The following is a 17,108-nucleotide window of genomic DNA, read 5'->3' as shown; positions in this document are numbered from 1 at the left end:
GAAAGCAGTCAAGATAGCCCCTATTTTGAAGGATTTGTTATCCTGTTCAAAAGCAAGAGCTTAGGAACTGAAGAATGGTAACTTTAGTTAGCAGTCCATGCACACAAGCACAGCTCTACGCATGATTTAGTGCTAAAGAAAATGCCCAAGAAAAAAAGAAAGACAGTTACAAATAAGCACATCCAGCATAATACCACAGGGACACTTCATAAGACAATGCTTTTTTGGGTTGGTTTTAAGCAAGAAATAGGTCAGTATTTTCATAGCGTACCCTAAACGCATGAGACAGAAAATTTTATGCTCACATGGCCAAAAGCAAGTAACACCAACTTAGTGGAACTTAGTGGCTTCTCACCTACGTGCCTGCTGCAAGCATACACAGGAAGGAGATGAGGAAAAAAAAAAAATTCTCTTTCAGCCTCGACTTCTCTTTTCTCCCAGGGTGTCAAGACAGCTTGGGCAATATACTTAGCTCCTGAGATAGCACATCCTGCTCCACAAGCTGTTCTATATCCCTGAGGAACTGGCATTAGGACTGAGGGAAAAGCCTGACTGCTTGTACTAAGTTATAGCACTTCACTGCATAGACAAAGAAATATGAAGCAGACTTCTGATAGCTTTAATGGAAAAACTGCAGAAAAAAAATTAGTCCAACAGAAAAAGCCTACATTTTTCAAGGACAATCTTCCACTTTTTTTGTTGTTGTTGTTGTTATTATAAACTGAGTAACTTTTCAAGCAGCAAATTCAGTAGATTCATTTGTGGAAAGTTGTATGCTATCTTCAAATAAGATTAACCTCTATCAGTGTAACAGTCATTAAAAAACTTACAGTGCGAGCACATTTCCAAAGGGTAGCTTGCCTCATTTCCCTGTAACACAAAAAAAAGAACAATTATTCCCAGGCTAACTCGGAGCAATTATTTTAAGTTTCAGCATTGTAAAGATCTCAAACAATACGATGTATCCAGTAATTTAAATACGTATTTTTTTTTTTTTAACCCAACCACCTACTGCAGTATTTTACTTGGAAAGTTCTGTTACCAAAGTACACAAAGTAATATAAAACCACTGAGAGGTCTCCTCTGATGAGAATTCCCACGGAAATTTCAGGCGGCCACATGATATGGGTTAGTAACATCAATCCAGTATTGCAAAAACAAAAACAGAAGTCACCAATTATTTATAAATTATACAAATGCTTCAAGGTAAGATAGGAGTTAATTTCAAGATATCACACATGCACACAAGTTGCTTTACCATTTTATTTTAAAAGAAAGGACGTATCCTTAAGATTCACTTTACTTAACAAGCAAAGAAAACCCCAGCATGTTCTCCCATTCCCCAAAGGTTTCACGCAGGAAGAATGACAGGAAAGAGTGGTTTACATGTCCAGAAATTCAGATGCCATAGTTCAAAGTGTTATCTTAATATGCTCCTGCATTGTAGTTGAACAAGATTTTAAATCCATGTTGCATCACAGTAATCACAACAAGGGAAACAACAGCAACAGGAGTGCAGTGTCTTTGAACTTACACAAATCATACGGACACATGTGGAACTGCTATGACATGAACTCCAAAGACTAGAAACGAAAGCTGGTATTATTCCTCAAATGCTCTGCTTTGAGCCAGAGAGTAATAAACACACACTCTGGATTTATTTAGATTCAGTTAGCAAAGAAGTGACCAGATAACTGAAGACATTCACAACCAAACCTTCTCAAAAGATATTTGTGAGTATTTTACAGAAGAAAAACCATAGTTGTGTCTGTAACACGTTCTGTTCATAAGAGGTCCTCTTATGATGTGGAGCATAAGGGATTCCACAGCTGAGCACTGGCACAGAAAAAGTCCTCAGAATTATGCAAATTGCACACAAACAGAAATCACTTGACAGAAGAGAAAAGGACATTTAGCCTGGAAGCATGCGACTGCATTTCCTAATAAGGACAGAAAGGGGCAGAACAAACATCTCATGAATTTAAGCATGTCTGAGAAGTGTTGGGGTGTGTGTGCATGTTATTTGCTTTTTTCTTTATGTCCAGAAGATAAATATGTTCACTATTCTTACCACTCCCCCTCTTCCCCTCCTGCATCACCCCACAAGTTCTCTTTAAAAAAGGTACCACACCTACTTTATGAGAAGAGCAACAAAAAGAACTAAAACTTCTTCCCCAAACTCTTCTTACAATGAGTCAAATAGCAGAAAAAAACAGACAGAGACAGTCTCCCTGAAGCCTAAAAACCATGACTGACATATTCAGCATGAGAAACCTTCTTCACTGTGGCTGGGAATCGAGGAGAATAGTGTCAAGTGGAAAATCTTGGGTGGAACCCAACCAAAGTCTCAGAAAAACCAGTGAAGACTAAAAAAAGCAGCAGAAGCCCAGCATGTGTATATGGTATAAGGTATGGGATGTAAAATGTGGGGAGAGCAGAATTTTGAAACAAGAAGAAACAGGAACCAGGGGGTCCAGCTAGGCTGCTCTTAAGACACGAGGCCATGAAGAGGCAAGAAAAACACCAGACTGGAAAGCTGCAAATTAAAGGAGAAAGTTGAATTAAAACCAGTGTACTTATACACATACAAATATACAATTAAAACTGTATTAAAAGACCATTCTCAGCACTTATGTACTTGGTGAGATGCTGGGACAAAGTTTCTAACACAGGCCATTGAAATCAATCTAGCTAAAGCAGCGTAAAATGCTTACGAAAATTGAGAAAGAAACAGGAATAATTTTCTTCAGTTTATGAACTAAGTGCAACATTTATGAACATTCTTACTAATCATCTAGATATGCAGAATGCTAAGCCATTACCTACATGAAGCTGTCCACAGAAATATTTGGAGAGTAGAAGAAAAAGTGAATAAACTTCAGCTTAGTTTTTCTGTGAAATGTTAATGCTAACAAGAAATGTTAAGAATACTTACCTATCCAGGACTGGAACAGCAATCCCTGCAAAAAAATAAGAAAAATCTAGTAAGTGACAGTGCAAGAGTTACTGTCTACTCAGTATTTGTTAAGTTATATTTAAATGGGGTATTTAAACAAGCAGTTACCTGTTCTGGATGGGCTGAGTGCTCATTTCCTCAGGAGTTTCTAAAGCATCTTCTTCGTCTTTCATTTTTCTTTTTGGCAAGAAGAAAGGTGCAAGCTACTCACGCCCCACTCATGCCAAGGTTTAGATTTCTGTTTGCACACTTATGATCTGGGTAAACACAAATGCGTTCCAACATCTCAAAGACTTGTTCCTCATAGATGGAAGTTTAATGATGTGAGATATTGGGAGCTGGCATTTTTCACAAAGTATCAAATAAGCCTTTTAAGAAAAGACTGGGTGCATACTGTCATCGGTACAGTTTTAGTGCAAAAAGATTTAACACCAGTAGTACTGGAAACAGCATTGAAAAGTATCACTCTGATTGCATGTATTAACATGACAGTTATCACCAAAGAATTCTAATTATAAACCTTATTCAAAAGAATAGCATATTGAGTTTTATATTTTGTAGTTTTAAAACAATGGTACTGAGTTATAAAAATCTCCAAAAAGCAACTATCTGAAGGGAGCATGTAAACCGGAAGGGGAACGGCTGTTTATGAGGATAGATAGTGATAGGACAAGGGGGAATGGTCTTAAACTGAGACAGGGAAGGTTTAGGTTAGATATGAGGAGGACGTTTTTTGTACAGAGGGTGATGACGCACTGGAACAGGTTGCCCAAGGAGGTTGTGGATGCCCCATCCCTGGAGGCATTCAAGGCCAGGCTGGACGTGGCTCTGGACAGCCTGGTCTGTTGGCTGGCGACCCTACATGTAGCAGGGGGTTGGAACTAGATGAGCATTGTGGTCCTTTCCAACCCAGGCCATTCTATAATTCTATGATATTTCATCTCTGATGCAGATGACTTACATATGTGCAGAGAAAGAACATTCTGACAAAACTTTAAGATTGTCAACTTTAAAAAAAAAATAATTATAATGTGAGCATTTCCTGCCTTATCCACATTCAGCATGCCTCACACAAGTGAGTGGCCTCTCACGTACACCATATTAGCACATTCAGAAATGAGTGACATATGGCTTCTTGAAGAAATGCAGCCTGTATAACATCAGTGCTCCACAACATATTTATTTGGCACTTACACCCAGTATAAAACATGCTTTCCTCAGCTGCATCTGGGTATTACTACCGTACTGCTGGAATTCAACTCTTTTCTCCTGAGTTACATGATTAAAATCAAGCAGCTGGAACATACGCAGTATTTTGAATAGCCTTATCCTTCTTTAATGATCCTGAGATTTTCTTCAGTGCTTTAGGATCCCTACAAGTTACTTCCTGGTTAATCAGCAGTACGATCATGACTTTTAGACTGAAATAATTACCAATCAAGGAACAGTGCAGAGTCTAGTAACAGAAGGCTAACTGAGTTCTGAATGCTGAAGAAATATCGGTTCAGCCACAAAAGTCATTTCAGAAGTCTGCATGGCAAGTAGCTTGTCCTTTAACAAAGTGTTGTTTGTAATTATATTCTTCACTGATCTTCCTCCTTCCAGCTGTGTCTTTTTACTGGTTAAGGATGACCTATTAATGGCCTTTAGTCATTTCGTCTTCTGGAGATTACCCATAAAAAACTGTGTTTTGGTTTCTTTCTTCAACAGTTACTTCCAATAACTGTTCAGTCGCTGTGCTTGAGATCAGTGCTGTACATGCTCACGCAAAGCAGGCTGGCTAAAGGCAACTATCTTGACAAGTCTCCTCTTACCGAGAGAGCTCTGAACAGGAAAAAATAAAATGAAAATTGCACATAAATTAAACAGTCTGAACTTCAAAGCTGCAGTTATTTATACAAAAAAACTTGTATACAGTAAGACATCAAACTGCAAAACAGTTCTACATACATTAAAAGAGATCTAGAAGGTATATTTTGCTAATGTATGTTACTTAGCATATCTTTTCATAAGCTGTTAGAGGCTTAAATCTAAGCATCACCCTTCAGGTAGTTTTCTGCTCTTAGAAAAGCAGACCTAAGTGTGTTTAAATGTCAGCAAGCCACAACGTCAGCTTAGGCCTCATCACAAATTAGTCCTCAAAAGGTTATACATGAGTGACTACACCTAGAGCAGATGAAAGCTTGATTGTTTCAAAGCTTTTTATTTATTTCCACAACCAGACAGTGTATTAATTCAGTGCCAAGAGCAGGCTCTTAAAATGAGTTAAGTACATACAGGAATATTTGTCTGGCATTTGCTACAACTTCTGTAGCAAGTACAAACAAAATCCTTCATCCTTGTTGTAAATGGCCTTAAGAAGTGCACGCTGCCTTGATACTAAAGTTGGCTACTATTCCTATGTACCAAAGCCTCCCCCAGAAAGGCAACATCACCAGTGTTTCTGCATTTGTGTTTGATGCACGGGCACATCATGAGGCACCGTCAACGTGACATACAGTGCACTTACTGCATTTGTTCCTACACTTTGTAAATTACTACAGGAACAAAACCCACGTGCAAGTGAAACAGTTAACCAAACTATGCCAGTGGGGGGCCAGAATTAGAGATTAATCAACTGCAAGTCTCAAACTACACAGAAAGCTGTTTTCTATCATTTATTTCTAAAACTAGAGAAGGACATGAGTGTTATACGGTAAGACAGCAGAGTCTTGCAGTGAGCATTTAAAAAGCCTCCACAAACATGCAAAATATTTCTATCTCGTTCTTTAGACCATCAAAATTAACAATTAGTAAAATTACCTGTTGAAGAGAATTCTTCCTTAGATCTTGTTTTCCATGTACTGGCTGCTTCCAAAGGTTTAACACTGAAGAACTGTCAGCTTGGTGAAGAATTTTGGTGTTGAGTTTTTTTTGTTTGTTTGTTTTGGTAAGTGACCATTAATGAGTTATGAGAGCTTTGGCTGTTATGTAGGTTCATTCCATATTCTTCATTAACAGGGAAATTGGCAAGCTAAATTAAGGACAGCGTTTATTATGAAGGCTGCAAAAACTTATAGAACATGCCACACACAGACATATCCATAGTTGCTTAAACATTTGTTAAGATGAGTTTCAGACCAAGGCCAGGAGGCTTTGAGCCACATTAATACTCAACTATTTGAATACATGGTCAAAAAAAAAAAAACAAAACTCAATATCTTACCAACTGTAATTTGTACTTTTAATATGTGACTTACTGGTGCAGTTAAAACCTACAAGTTTACCAGAGCACAGATGAAAGACCTGCCTGAAGTTTCTGTAGATACCACAACAAATATGGCTTAAAACAAGTCATGCAGGAATAACACACAACTGGAAAAAAAGCAGCAAGAACATCTCTAGCCGTGCTGTTCAAGAAACACCATGAATATGCTGTTTGAAATCAAATTCATGAGGTTTGTGAGGTTTTTGTTTGCTTTTTTGTTTGTTTCCTCCTTGCTGGTTTTAAAACAAATTCCTTAATCCAGAAAAGTAGAGTCACAGCCAGAGAGCAGCTTGTAATACCATGAAGATCAATGAATTGAAACAAAGCACCTTACTGATGATGACAAGCAAACCTGTGAAGATATCACCACAGATAAGATCACTAGCAATGCAGCATTTGTGTTTAACTCAAAGGGCAATCAGGCTGCTTTTAAGCTTTTCACTGCAGCCACTAAGGAAAGAATTCTATTTAAGGATATCACAGCGTAGTTACCAGCAAACAATGACTAAACTAAAATTAAGAGCTGATAATAGGGCAGACTAACTGCCAAAATATAGAAGTTAACTCCTTGCACTGCTACACAGTACTTGCTGAGAGTAAATACAAAGGACTTGTTCCCACAGATGTAAACCCAACACTCAGTGCAACTCCCCAAACACTCACTCCTCTGAATTAGAGGCTGTCCAGCACAAAACTTCTCCTTGAATAGTGAAATAAATCCACTCTGATGTTCTCACAACTACCCTCATGTCACTTAGATGTTGCGACTCAAAAGGATTAAGTGAAGCCAAGAACTCAGATGGCTTAATGAGGCACAAAGAAGTTGGAGCAACTCAACTGTTGCGCTGTCTAGCCCAAGTTTTCAACCACACTTCAAAGAGTCTGACCACAAAAAGAACTAAGAGGGTACAACTTGAGTTTAAGGTGCATTACTTCCAAGCTGAATCCAACTCAGAAGATTACTGAGCCTATTGAGCCATCATATGAATTAGTATTTTTAGAGCTTCAGCTCTGCTTGTGTCCCACTCATTCATATATAGCTATATATATTTATGACCATTATCTTGTCTGTCCAAAATTCCAATACAGCATCTGAAATCTGGGAACCACCTCATTTATCTTCTGCAATTTAGATGTCAAATCTGATCTCCATGTTACACTTCAGTGTTACCCACATAAGCAATAGCAGGAACGAAACAGCAAGGAAGCACAAGCAACAAATTCTCAAAAGGTATCCAAGGAATTACAGAAAAAGTTGAGGGGCAAGAGGTAGGGGCAAGGGAGAAAACCATAAAAGCAGCAGTAATGGTACCAGGTTACTAGCACAGACTCCAGTAAAGGACTGAGACATTTGGCTGCTACTTAAAAATTATGCTCTCTTGCTCTCCTCTGGATAAAGTTTCCACTAAAATTGAAAAAATATTATTCACAAAATTCCAATATCTGGAGTTGCCATTAAATCTTGAATTTATAGAACTGCATCAGTCATAAAAGAAACAGAATGGAGTATTTCTCAAATAAATCTTGTAAGATTATTTTAGCAAAGCAAACAGGATTTTTATGGGAGTGTGAACCATTTGTTCCTTTCTTCTTTACTCAAGCAGAAATGAGGTGCAAATTCCAGCAACTGAAGACATTTTTCTCCTGGACATTTGAACATAAACAGCTTCTATAGAAATCAACTACAATGTTCATGTTTTGACCATAAATCTTGGTATTCAGTTAGCACATCCTACGAGATGTTACCTGAGTTTTCTAGGTATACAGAGACAAGAAATGGATTTAAAACCTAATTTTAGGGTGTATCCCAAGCATTGAAACACAAAGATTAGACTTTAACAGTGACTTGCTTTTAAGTTACTGCTTCTATGATAGATTTTTTTTTCCAAATTATGAGTGTGGGTCGTTAGGAGAAATCCATGAAGAAGAAAAAACTACAGAAAGGCATTCTGTATTTTGTATCTTATTCTACTACAAGAGTTATTTTATTTAGGAATTTCTCCATCAATTTACACTTCTTTGATTTGGCTGCAGCACAAGTTCTTGAAGCTTCTCAAGTTGAGGACACTGAACACACAATGAAGAAAAACAGAAAGCAAGAACTGCTATCATGTCGTTCTTCCATCTTAATGCAAAGAAGTGCTAGTTCTTCCACTTTAAATCTGCTGAGGTGAAGGCAGTATGTTCTTTTTCACTTTTTATTCAACTAACACAAATGTTTGCCAGATGCTGACTCTACAATTATGGAAAATGCTGATAAATGTTTCCAATGGCTCAGATACTAAATAACCAATCCAGTGCTTTAGAATCTAACAATCTTTTCCCTCCCCCAGTCTACAAGAGATGGATATAATTGAGAGGTTTTGTCATCTGAAATACTATACCAGTTCCATTTGAAAATAAAATTTTATAAAAGGAAGAAAAAAGTACACTCTTCCATTCCACCACCATATTTTGCTACAGTCTCGATTCTAGGACTTCAGCATAAAATGTGGCCACCCGTACATCCACCAAGTGTAACCATCATTTCTCATAGCCACGTTATTACTTGACTCAACATTTTCAGTTTAGCTGCTTGGAAGAATTGTGAAAAGCCACTGAACTTTCTGTGCTCAGTTTTCATCCTCTTAAGTCAAAGGGGAAAACTACTTGCAAGGGACAGGTCTTACAACTCATGCTAGTGCTAACCAAGAGCAAGCGTCGAGAAAGTCTACAAACATTTTGTAGTCAAAAAAGCATGCTGGCAGGAAAAGGTGCAGCTTGTTTCAACTTACCTTTGGAAGATTTCAAATTGTAAATCTGTTATTTGTTAAATAGCCTCCATTCATTAATCCTGCCTCTGAAAAAAGCACTCTGTGTCCTTCAGTACTGAAGGAACTCAAAAGAAGATAAATATCTAATTCTTGAGCATGACATTTAAATTGCAGACATCAGAGATAATGAAGCAAGGCAAAGGGGATTGCCGGATTGGGGATTACTGTAGGGATCAAGTCAGGCTAAAGCAGTTACAGTATCCTGGCATTGTTGTTCTTTGCAAGTATGCAAAAAGTGTCTGAGCTCACTCTGACACATTTAAAAAGACATATTATGAAAAAGGTATTTTGGATATGTTTATTAGATCTGTTGGCAGCAGATAAAGTGATGAGTTCTGAGAAGCTTCTGCCCTGATTAGCACATAGGGCTCCACCACATAGCCCCTCAGCCCAAGGTGCAGGAGGTGAGGAAGGCTGCACATGTCTCCGGCAGAGTCTGCCCCAGCCCTCCTTAGTCACACCTAATGCAGTCAGGGCTGTGCTCAAGCTCTGTCAGGCATTATAAGGGAAGCCACTTGTCCTCTGGCTGGCAGCGGGCCAGTCACTTGGACTTTATTTAAACCCTACACTCCTCAGGGGTCTCCTCCAAAATGAGATATTAATGGCTTAAGGCCATCACAGTCAAATATCTATTCTAGGATATCACAGGGAAGCCCTAAGCCAATGAAGCAAGAAGTGAAATTAGAGAAAGCTACTCTTGCCAAAATCTGTATGAGACAGGAAAGCTAAAGGAAACAGGGGCACGTTATAAAAATTCAATATCTTCAGTGTGCCCTTTCACTTAATTACTATCAAAGGAAAGACAGAAATAAAAGTACATGTACTCAAACAGAACAAAACCACTTCTTTTAGATTTTAAAGTTTTGAAATATTGAGGATCAAAGATCAACATTGTAAGATATGGCCAGTTGTGGCAGCAACTGTGATTCATATTTGTATACATTGATGCCATAGCCTTTCCAATCTGAAATCAGTTACAACTGTAGAGCTTTCAGAAGAAATAAAAGATTTCATGATCTTGAAGGTAAAATGAAGTATGTGATTTAATCATGAATCTATACCATACACACACCATAATGCATTTGCTCATCTGCAGATAAACTGAGGGTGTCTGCAAGAAAAAATTGTCTCCTAAGATAGACTCCTAAGGACACAAGAGAAACACCAGGGAACAGTTTGCAAAGTAGAAAGAATAGAGACAGAAAACAGCTTTACTGCAAAGTCCTTTTGCCACGTCTGTATGTGAAAAGGAGCCATAAAGTCCAAGGGTACAGTTAGCATCACCAATAGCATGCATGGGATAGGTGCCTACCCCCCAAGACACCTTAGGCAGGTTGGACACAGATATAAAAACAGAAAGGATAATTGGGTTGCTCTGAACCTACTGTAACTTGATTGTTGTATCTGTAATGTGTTTTGAATATTAAAGTTTACTGTTTCATTTGATGAATTCCCTGACAGTATTTGTAAGATGTCAAGTAGAGAGATATTTAGCAGCACTGGAGACAAACATAGCGCAGTTTTTAAAACAAAGTAAGGAAGTGGCAAGATTGTACCATGTTTAGAAAAGAAATAGATAATCCTCGTTATCTGCAGGAGAGGAGCAAAACCTCATATGCATGAAAAACCACAAACTTCCATGCAAAATAGCAAGACATGTTGCTGCCAAAACCTGCATAAATACTGCAACCTGCAAATAAAACGTCAGAGACAGCAGTGTTAGGAACAGACGTGATAACTTTGGGAGCTAAGGCACCATTCCCTGCGAGCCATGGGACGACTTCACTTTTGGCAGATCCCAGTTATGGCTGCTGAGAGGACACAACCCCATCTACGCAGTCACTGCAGAGCTGGCATTTCTAAAGCTTGCATGAGTACTGAAAATTCCCCAAGCACTATAATTTGCCAAATATAAATGAATAATGAATTCTCCAAAAGCCAAGGACGGATAGTTTCTCAGAAAGATGCTGAAGTAACTTAACCTTTTGTAGATAAAGGTTCACTGAGGTTCTCATGCAAGTGAGCACACGTTAGGAAGTCAGGATGCTTCTCTGTACCTTCAAGATAAGTCACAAAAAATTTACAAGGCAGTAATTTAATTGCTCCATTTACATTCACACACTGGTTTCACCCATAAAACCTCTTACTAGGTTTACTAGTGTAACTAGCAACAGCAGAGAACTTCCAGGCACACAAATTCAAGCCCAAAATATGGAAGAACTTATCATGTATGTGCCATGTTGTCATTGGCTCTTTGCAACTATTTAAGCCATTAGAAGGCCTGAAAACTCTTGGCAAATAGAGGTAATTCATAGTGACAAATAAGATGTGGTCTCAAAGAAAGTGATTTTTCACAAGGAACAATCTCTGTTTTCAAACCACATAAATCAAATTTGCACTATCTGAAAAACTATTGGGTGTCTGTACTCTCAAGCAATATTCTAGGTTACTGTACGTTCAGAAACCTGGCATTGATCACTCTTTTCAGATGCATTCAAAGTAAAGTCTTAAGACAGAGACCAAAAAAAGACAGCATCAAGATAGCATCCCAGCCCCCACTACAATTGCATAAGCCTTACTCAGACATTTTCGGTAGCTCTAAGAGAGATGGTCAGAATCAGCAAACCTGTAGTGACAGAACAGCATTAACAGTCCTGCCTGTTCAGGAATATTATTGCAGAGAAAACAAGCACACAAAGCTCTTCTGTGAAGTTCATTCAGTGCCCCTGGCTAGAAAAGAGACCACAGCAGACTTCTATGGGGACTCGCAAGATGAATGCAATGAGCTGCCTAACCAAGCCACCCCAAAGCACTGCCTTAACACGGACAGACACCTTGTGCCACATGCTAGTGGCAACAAGAACAAGACTGTGCTGCCCAACCAGTAATCCAAGTACAAAACCAGCTACAAGACATACAGGTGACGTAAGCTTAAAAACTACACCGATCTTTATGACTAACAACAGTGGAGTTGAAGAGTTCTATAGAGCATTCAAGGAAGTCAATAATCTTTTTCCTTTGCAGAAAAAGTAGAAAGCATGACTGAAGATTGTAACCAACAACTATGGTATTGCATTATCAGAGTTAGGGATCAGCATCTTAAAGAAATGATAGCAGGGCATCCAATAGGTCAAAAATTCCTTGCAAAGCAAAAACAACTTGCACTTGAGGGAAGAACTGAAAAAAGCAACAAAAAACCCCAAACATATCACACTGATGTTGGAGACATTAGGGGATACATATTGGCAATTAACAGCCATTTAAAATCTTTTGCTTAAGGCTGATCAATAATGAGGAATGTTCTCTTTTCATTGATAAATACCAGCATAGAAAACCCAAGCAACTGCAAGCAGCGTGTGGCTGTGTGAAAGAAAAGCAACTACAGATTACTTTATTTTTCCAAATCCGAAGAGCAAAGGAAACCAAACCTCATTCAGCGTTAAGGCAATGCATGCAAGCATCACCAAAAATCTAGAAGAACTGAGGACAGTTCATGCTTAAGCCACTATCTAACATCTCACAGGCTGTCAAATGACGAAACACGAAACTACCATGAGTCAAACCACCAGTTTTGCCAGTAAAATAGTGAGCAGGCTCTTAAGGCTCCCTTAACTTCTCCCTTTCTCTGCAACAAATTGGAGGTAAAAGTTTTTGTCTGAAGTAGCCAGAAAACAGTGTTCAAAGCTTCCACACCAACTCAAAGCCATGGAACAACAGTCCAACCAAACTGAGAACTAACCCTTGGCTAACCTACATAAAAATAGGAAGAGTTACTTTATTAAAAGATATTCATTTGACCTAAAGCCACACTGAACTCTAATTTGCTCTATATACTCACTCTCACAAGGCTGCTTTCAAGTATGCCAATTTAATCATCGGCACTTCCAGGCACTATAAAAACTAGGATAAACTAGGGAGCTTCAGCAAAGAGCTCTCCTGAACAACTGAGCAAGAACTCAATTTATTGCAATACATCCCTCCAAAGTTAAAAAAAAAAAAAAAAAAAAAAAAAATATGTATATATATATTCTCTATAGTACTTCCAGCCAAACACTATTGTCACTGAGCCCAGAGGGGTGTAAAGACAGCTTGTCTTCTCTCTGCAGTGCACGTAAATATGCTTTAGCATGTTAGGGAAATTATGGTGACTTGTTACTCTGTTTGGAAATTTAAACTGATTTCTGAAACATTTTTGAAAAAAACTTAAAGATTAGCATTTGCATTACCTGTAGAATGAACAGCCCTGCCTCTTCAAAGCATGAGCTGTGACAATACAAAAGCAAGTGAGCAAAGCTAACAGCGGCTGTCTTCTGAAACCTCTGAACTTCCTTAGTTTGCTTGCACCAAAATCAGATATAGCACTGAAAGACAGAACGGGCAGCAAGAACACTGATAATCATTAGATCAGTTTCACACAACTAATACCCAAAGCTACAAGCATTAGAAAGGAGAAATACTACTTCTCTTTGCAGAGGGTTTTTCAAAAGCGCCAAATGAACTATAGCAGTCAGGCAACACCCAGTAGGAAAAACAAATCTTTCCCTAACTTCAGCATGAAAAGGCAACAAGGCCTGCTTAGGACTATACAGATGTATCTGAGGTATGTATTAGACTGAGGCAAATATAACAGATGAGAACCTAGTTGGAAATCAAACGCAGCATGTTATCATCTAACAGCAAAGGAAAATATAAGCTGATCTATTTGCTCCAGAATTATCTGGTAAATTTCCCTTACCATAAGTAGTTAACTGAACTGTGCAAGTGAAGAATAGAAGATTACTATCAGGGAGAGTTATCAAGGCTGCTTTATGGAGGGAGATAGGTTAGACATAGCATTCACTGTCCTGCTGCAGGAAGTATTTGGAAAGCAAAAAGAAGTAGCAAAGATACATTATATATTACAAGAAATCAAGATAACATTGTGTACTACATCATGTAATAGTATCAATTAGTATAGATACTATTATTATGTATTACAATTGACTATAATTCCCTTTCTATGGAAATAGGTTAGGAACATTCAAAGCAATGCAAGCAGTGCATCTCCCTCTATCAACTGATTCTCCTAAGTTGCTAGATTTTAACAGGTTATTCAGCAATGTGCTAATCACAAAGGTTAAGGCTATAGGAACGGTTGCATGGATATTTTTACATGGATCTGAGATGGCCTAGGAGAAAAAGAAAGCTGATGCAGTCAGCAGTGACAGTTTAAAAGAGTCAAATGTCCTTTAGTGGAGAAGTTTAAGTGTCAATTGGAGAGCATCATCAATTCACACAGTCTAAGTTTCAAGAAAGTTGCACAGGTCAATGCACAGTACTTACTCAAGTATAGAGGAGTGCAAGAGCACTGAAACAAGTCGCATAAATAGATGTTGTCACCAGCCCCTCCTCCTCATTTAAGCAGCTTATAAAGAGTTTGATACCACTTAGTGCAAAAAAGGGAAGTCTGAATTTAAGAGAAGAGAGATAAGAGTCTTAGGGCTGGCCAGCAACAAGAGCCAAAATGGAAAGAGCATTTCAAAAAAAAAATCATAAAGAAAAGTAGATAACAAATAGAGCATCCCTCATCATGTATCACAAAAAGGGCTGGAAAATGTTACAAAGAACTGTGTCAAGGACACACATCTAGAAACTGAGACAGTTGTTCAAAAATGGGACTCAATGTCATGAACTGACAAGAACAGAAACTTAAGGAGCCAAAGATGCCAAATTGGAGAGGATGCGCAAAGCCAAGGAAGAGGCAGGCTGTGCTGAAGGGAAGTGGTTGCATAGATACAGAATCTGAAAAATAGATATTGTGCTCAGGTATTCTTAACTGTGTCTAATAGCTGATACTAATCTTAATACTTTGCTCTTCTTTTTCCCAAAAAAGAAAATAATTTCATCGTAACTTACAGCTGACAGATATTGAGACATTTTAACAAGCTCTGGTTTGGTTTATGACACTCAGGGATGCATGAAGAATTTATTCAGTCAAGAAGAAAGATGAGTCATGGTTTGAAAACAGGCCCTTCCAACACAGTGATCCAAAACACACGGATCAAAAGCCATTATAATTAAAATATCAAGAATTTCATTATACATTAAATAGGTATCTGGGGCATTACAATTCTAAGGGGATGGTCCGAATTTCTAACACTTGCTACTAGCAAAGAAGATTCCATGCAAGCCTCCAAAGCCTTCCAGTTATGATCACCACAGACTTTCACATCAGAGGAATGCAAACTGACAAACAGTAAAACACAAAAATGCCACACTGCTTTCGATTCGCCTTCTTATTGCTAAGAAATATTGCAAAGCCTTGAACAGTTTTCTTCGTATAACTTGTAAGACAGAGGAAATGCTGACTTCTTCCACATCTCAATGGTGAGGTGACACCTATTCAGGAGTTGGTTACGTGACATAAACAAATGCAATTAAAAGCAGTATTTTAGGTGCAAATATTTAGCACTCAGTAGCTAATACAGACGTGTAGCACTTTTACTACAAGCTAATGGAGGGAGGATACTCAAAAGATAGAATTAGAATTCAAACTCAGTTTTGGTAGTTTTTAAACAGTAACAGATATATCAGATACTTGAACAACTATCCAAAATCTAACTTACTTTGGCTTGCATTTTTTTGTAAGATTCATAGCATGTGCTAAAGAACAAACTCTTCATCCTTTCAGAAATCAAAGCTTATTAATCAACTGGCCCAGGAAGAGCTGTAAATTCACATTAAAAGTATATAAAAGCAAGCTTGACAGTACACACAAAGCAGCATTAAAAGAATTACTGCTATTGATAGGGTCCGCAGCCTCCCAAAATAAACCCAGTAGCTGCACCCCTGCACAGCCCCATGGAATTCCAGGTGCTCTGGAGGCTCACATCCCAGAATCCAATCATCCCACTTCAAGGCACAACCCCCAGCCATTGCACCCATCCACCAAAGGCTTTGACAACTGTGCATGCATACAAAATCTACCCACATACCACAGGCTACTGCTGTCTTTCTGCAGCTTCCCACCTCACCTTTTCCTAGGCTACTGCTTGCAAACTCAGAGGCATATGATACACATACATTCGTACACCAGTCTGTAAATTAAAGAATGTAATTTTAAAATGAGTATTTTTAGTGCTGTTTTGAGGGATGCTGGGAAACATGGGTTCATTGACTTGACAAAACAACAGCAGAGATGCTAAATGACACCCCTGAGAAATAACCCACAATCAAACTACTGTTAAAAATCACTTCACCTGTCACTCAAATCAACTTTTCTCAATTCTTTGGGAATCCTTACCTACTCTGTATCCTATTGAGAACATTCCAACACTGTGTTATTACATACAACACCTATGGATTAAAAACCATCATCTTCTACTTCCTGTCAATTTTAGGCCCTTCCTCTCACATGACTCCTTGTTTTCTTATCAGCAAAGGGAACGTAACCTTCTAGCTATCACAGGCCTCTCAAAAGAGAACGTTTCACCGTTGAACTCTAGACAAACTCAGATCTAGCAACATTAGAACTGCACTCAAATGTTCAAGACTACATAAGATTCAAAGTTAACTTTTAATACTTTATGAATGTTTTTTGTCACTAACGAGATTTTTCAATACACTGTCTGACATCATAACAACAGCAGTGGTGCCCTGTGCAAATGCTTCCAGCTGTCTGATTACTGAAGGAGTCAAACCACATTTTGAGCAAAGTACTTCAGGGAAAACTACCTGAACTTTTCTTACAACTCCTGAAAAAATGGTTTAACAACGTATAATGAACTGCCATTTTATTTCGATATCCTGATCTAACACAGGGGTTAGTGTGCAAAGATAATCAACTGAAATCAAATATAGAAATCAAGTCTATTTAATTCATACAGGTTTTTTTTCAGGTTAGCAGAACTACAGGTCAACAAGCTTTGACATGTGAAAACTGTCACGTGCTCTTTCAGTGTTATCAGCACTGACTCAGTAGCAATAACACTGCTCAGACACCAGGCCTGTTAAGCAGTGGCTCAGTAGTAAATTAAATTTGGGGAAACAGTTTCAAACTAGAAGAGGGGAGATTTAGATTGGATATAAGTAAAAAGCTTCCTTCAATAAGGGT

General features: G+C 38.3%; 1 protein-coding gene across 1 annotated transcript in view; it reads right to left on the bottom strand.

The window, feature by feature from the left end:
* Positions 1 to 17,108, bottom strand: part of PPP3R1 (protein phosphatase 3 regulatory subunit B, alpha) — a 33,856-nt gene that overhangs the window by 10,901 nt on the left and 5,847 nt on the right. The window contains exon 2 of the mRNA XM_031603295.2: positions 831 to 870. Within this exon, the coding sequence (XP_031459155.1) occupies positions 831 to 870 (40 nt within the window). The remainder of the gene's footprint in view (positions 1 to 830; positions 871 to 17,108) is intronic.

The sequence above is a fragment of the Phasianus colchicus genome, chromosome 2, assembly GCF_987193195.1.
Source record: "Phasianus colchicus chromosome 2, bPhaCol1.hap1.1, whole genome shotgun sequence".
Taxonomy (NCBI): Eukaryota; Metazoa; Chordata; class Aves; order Galliformes; family Phasianidae; genus Phasianus; species Phasianus colchicus.
This window is presented reverse-complemented; position numbering and strand designations above follow the sequence as displayed.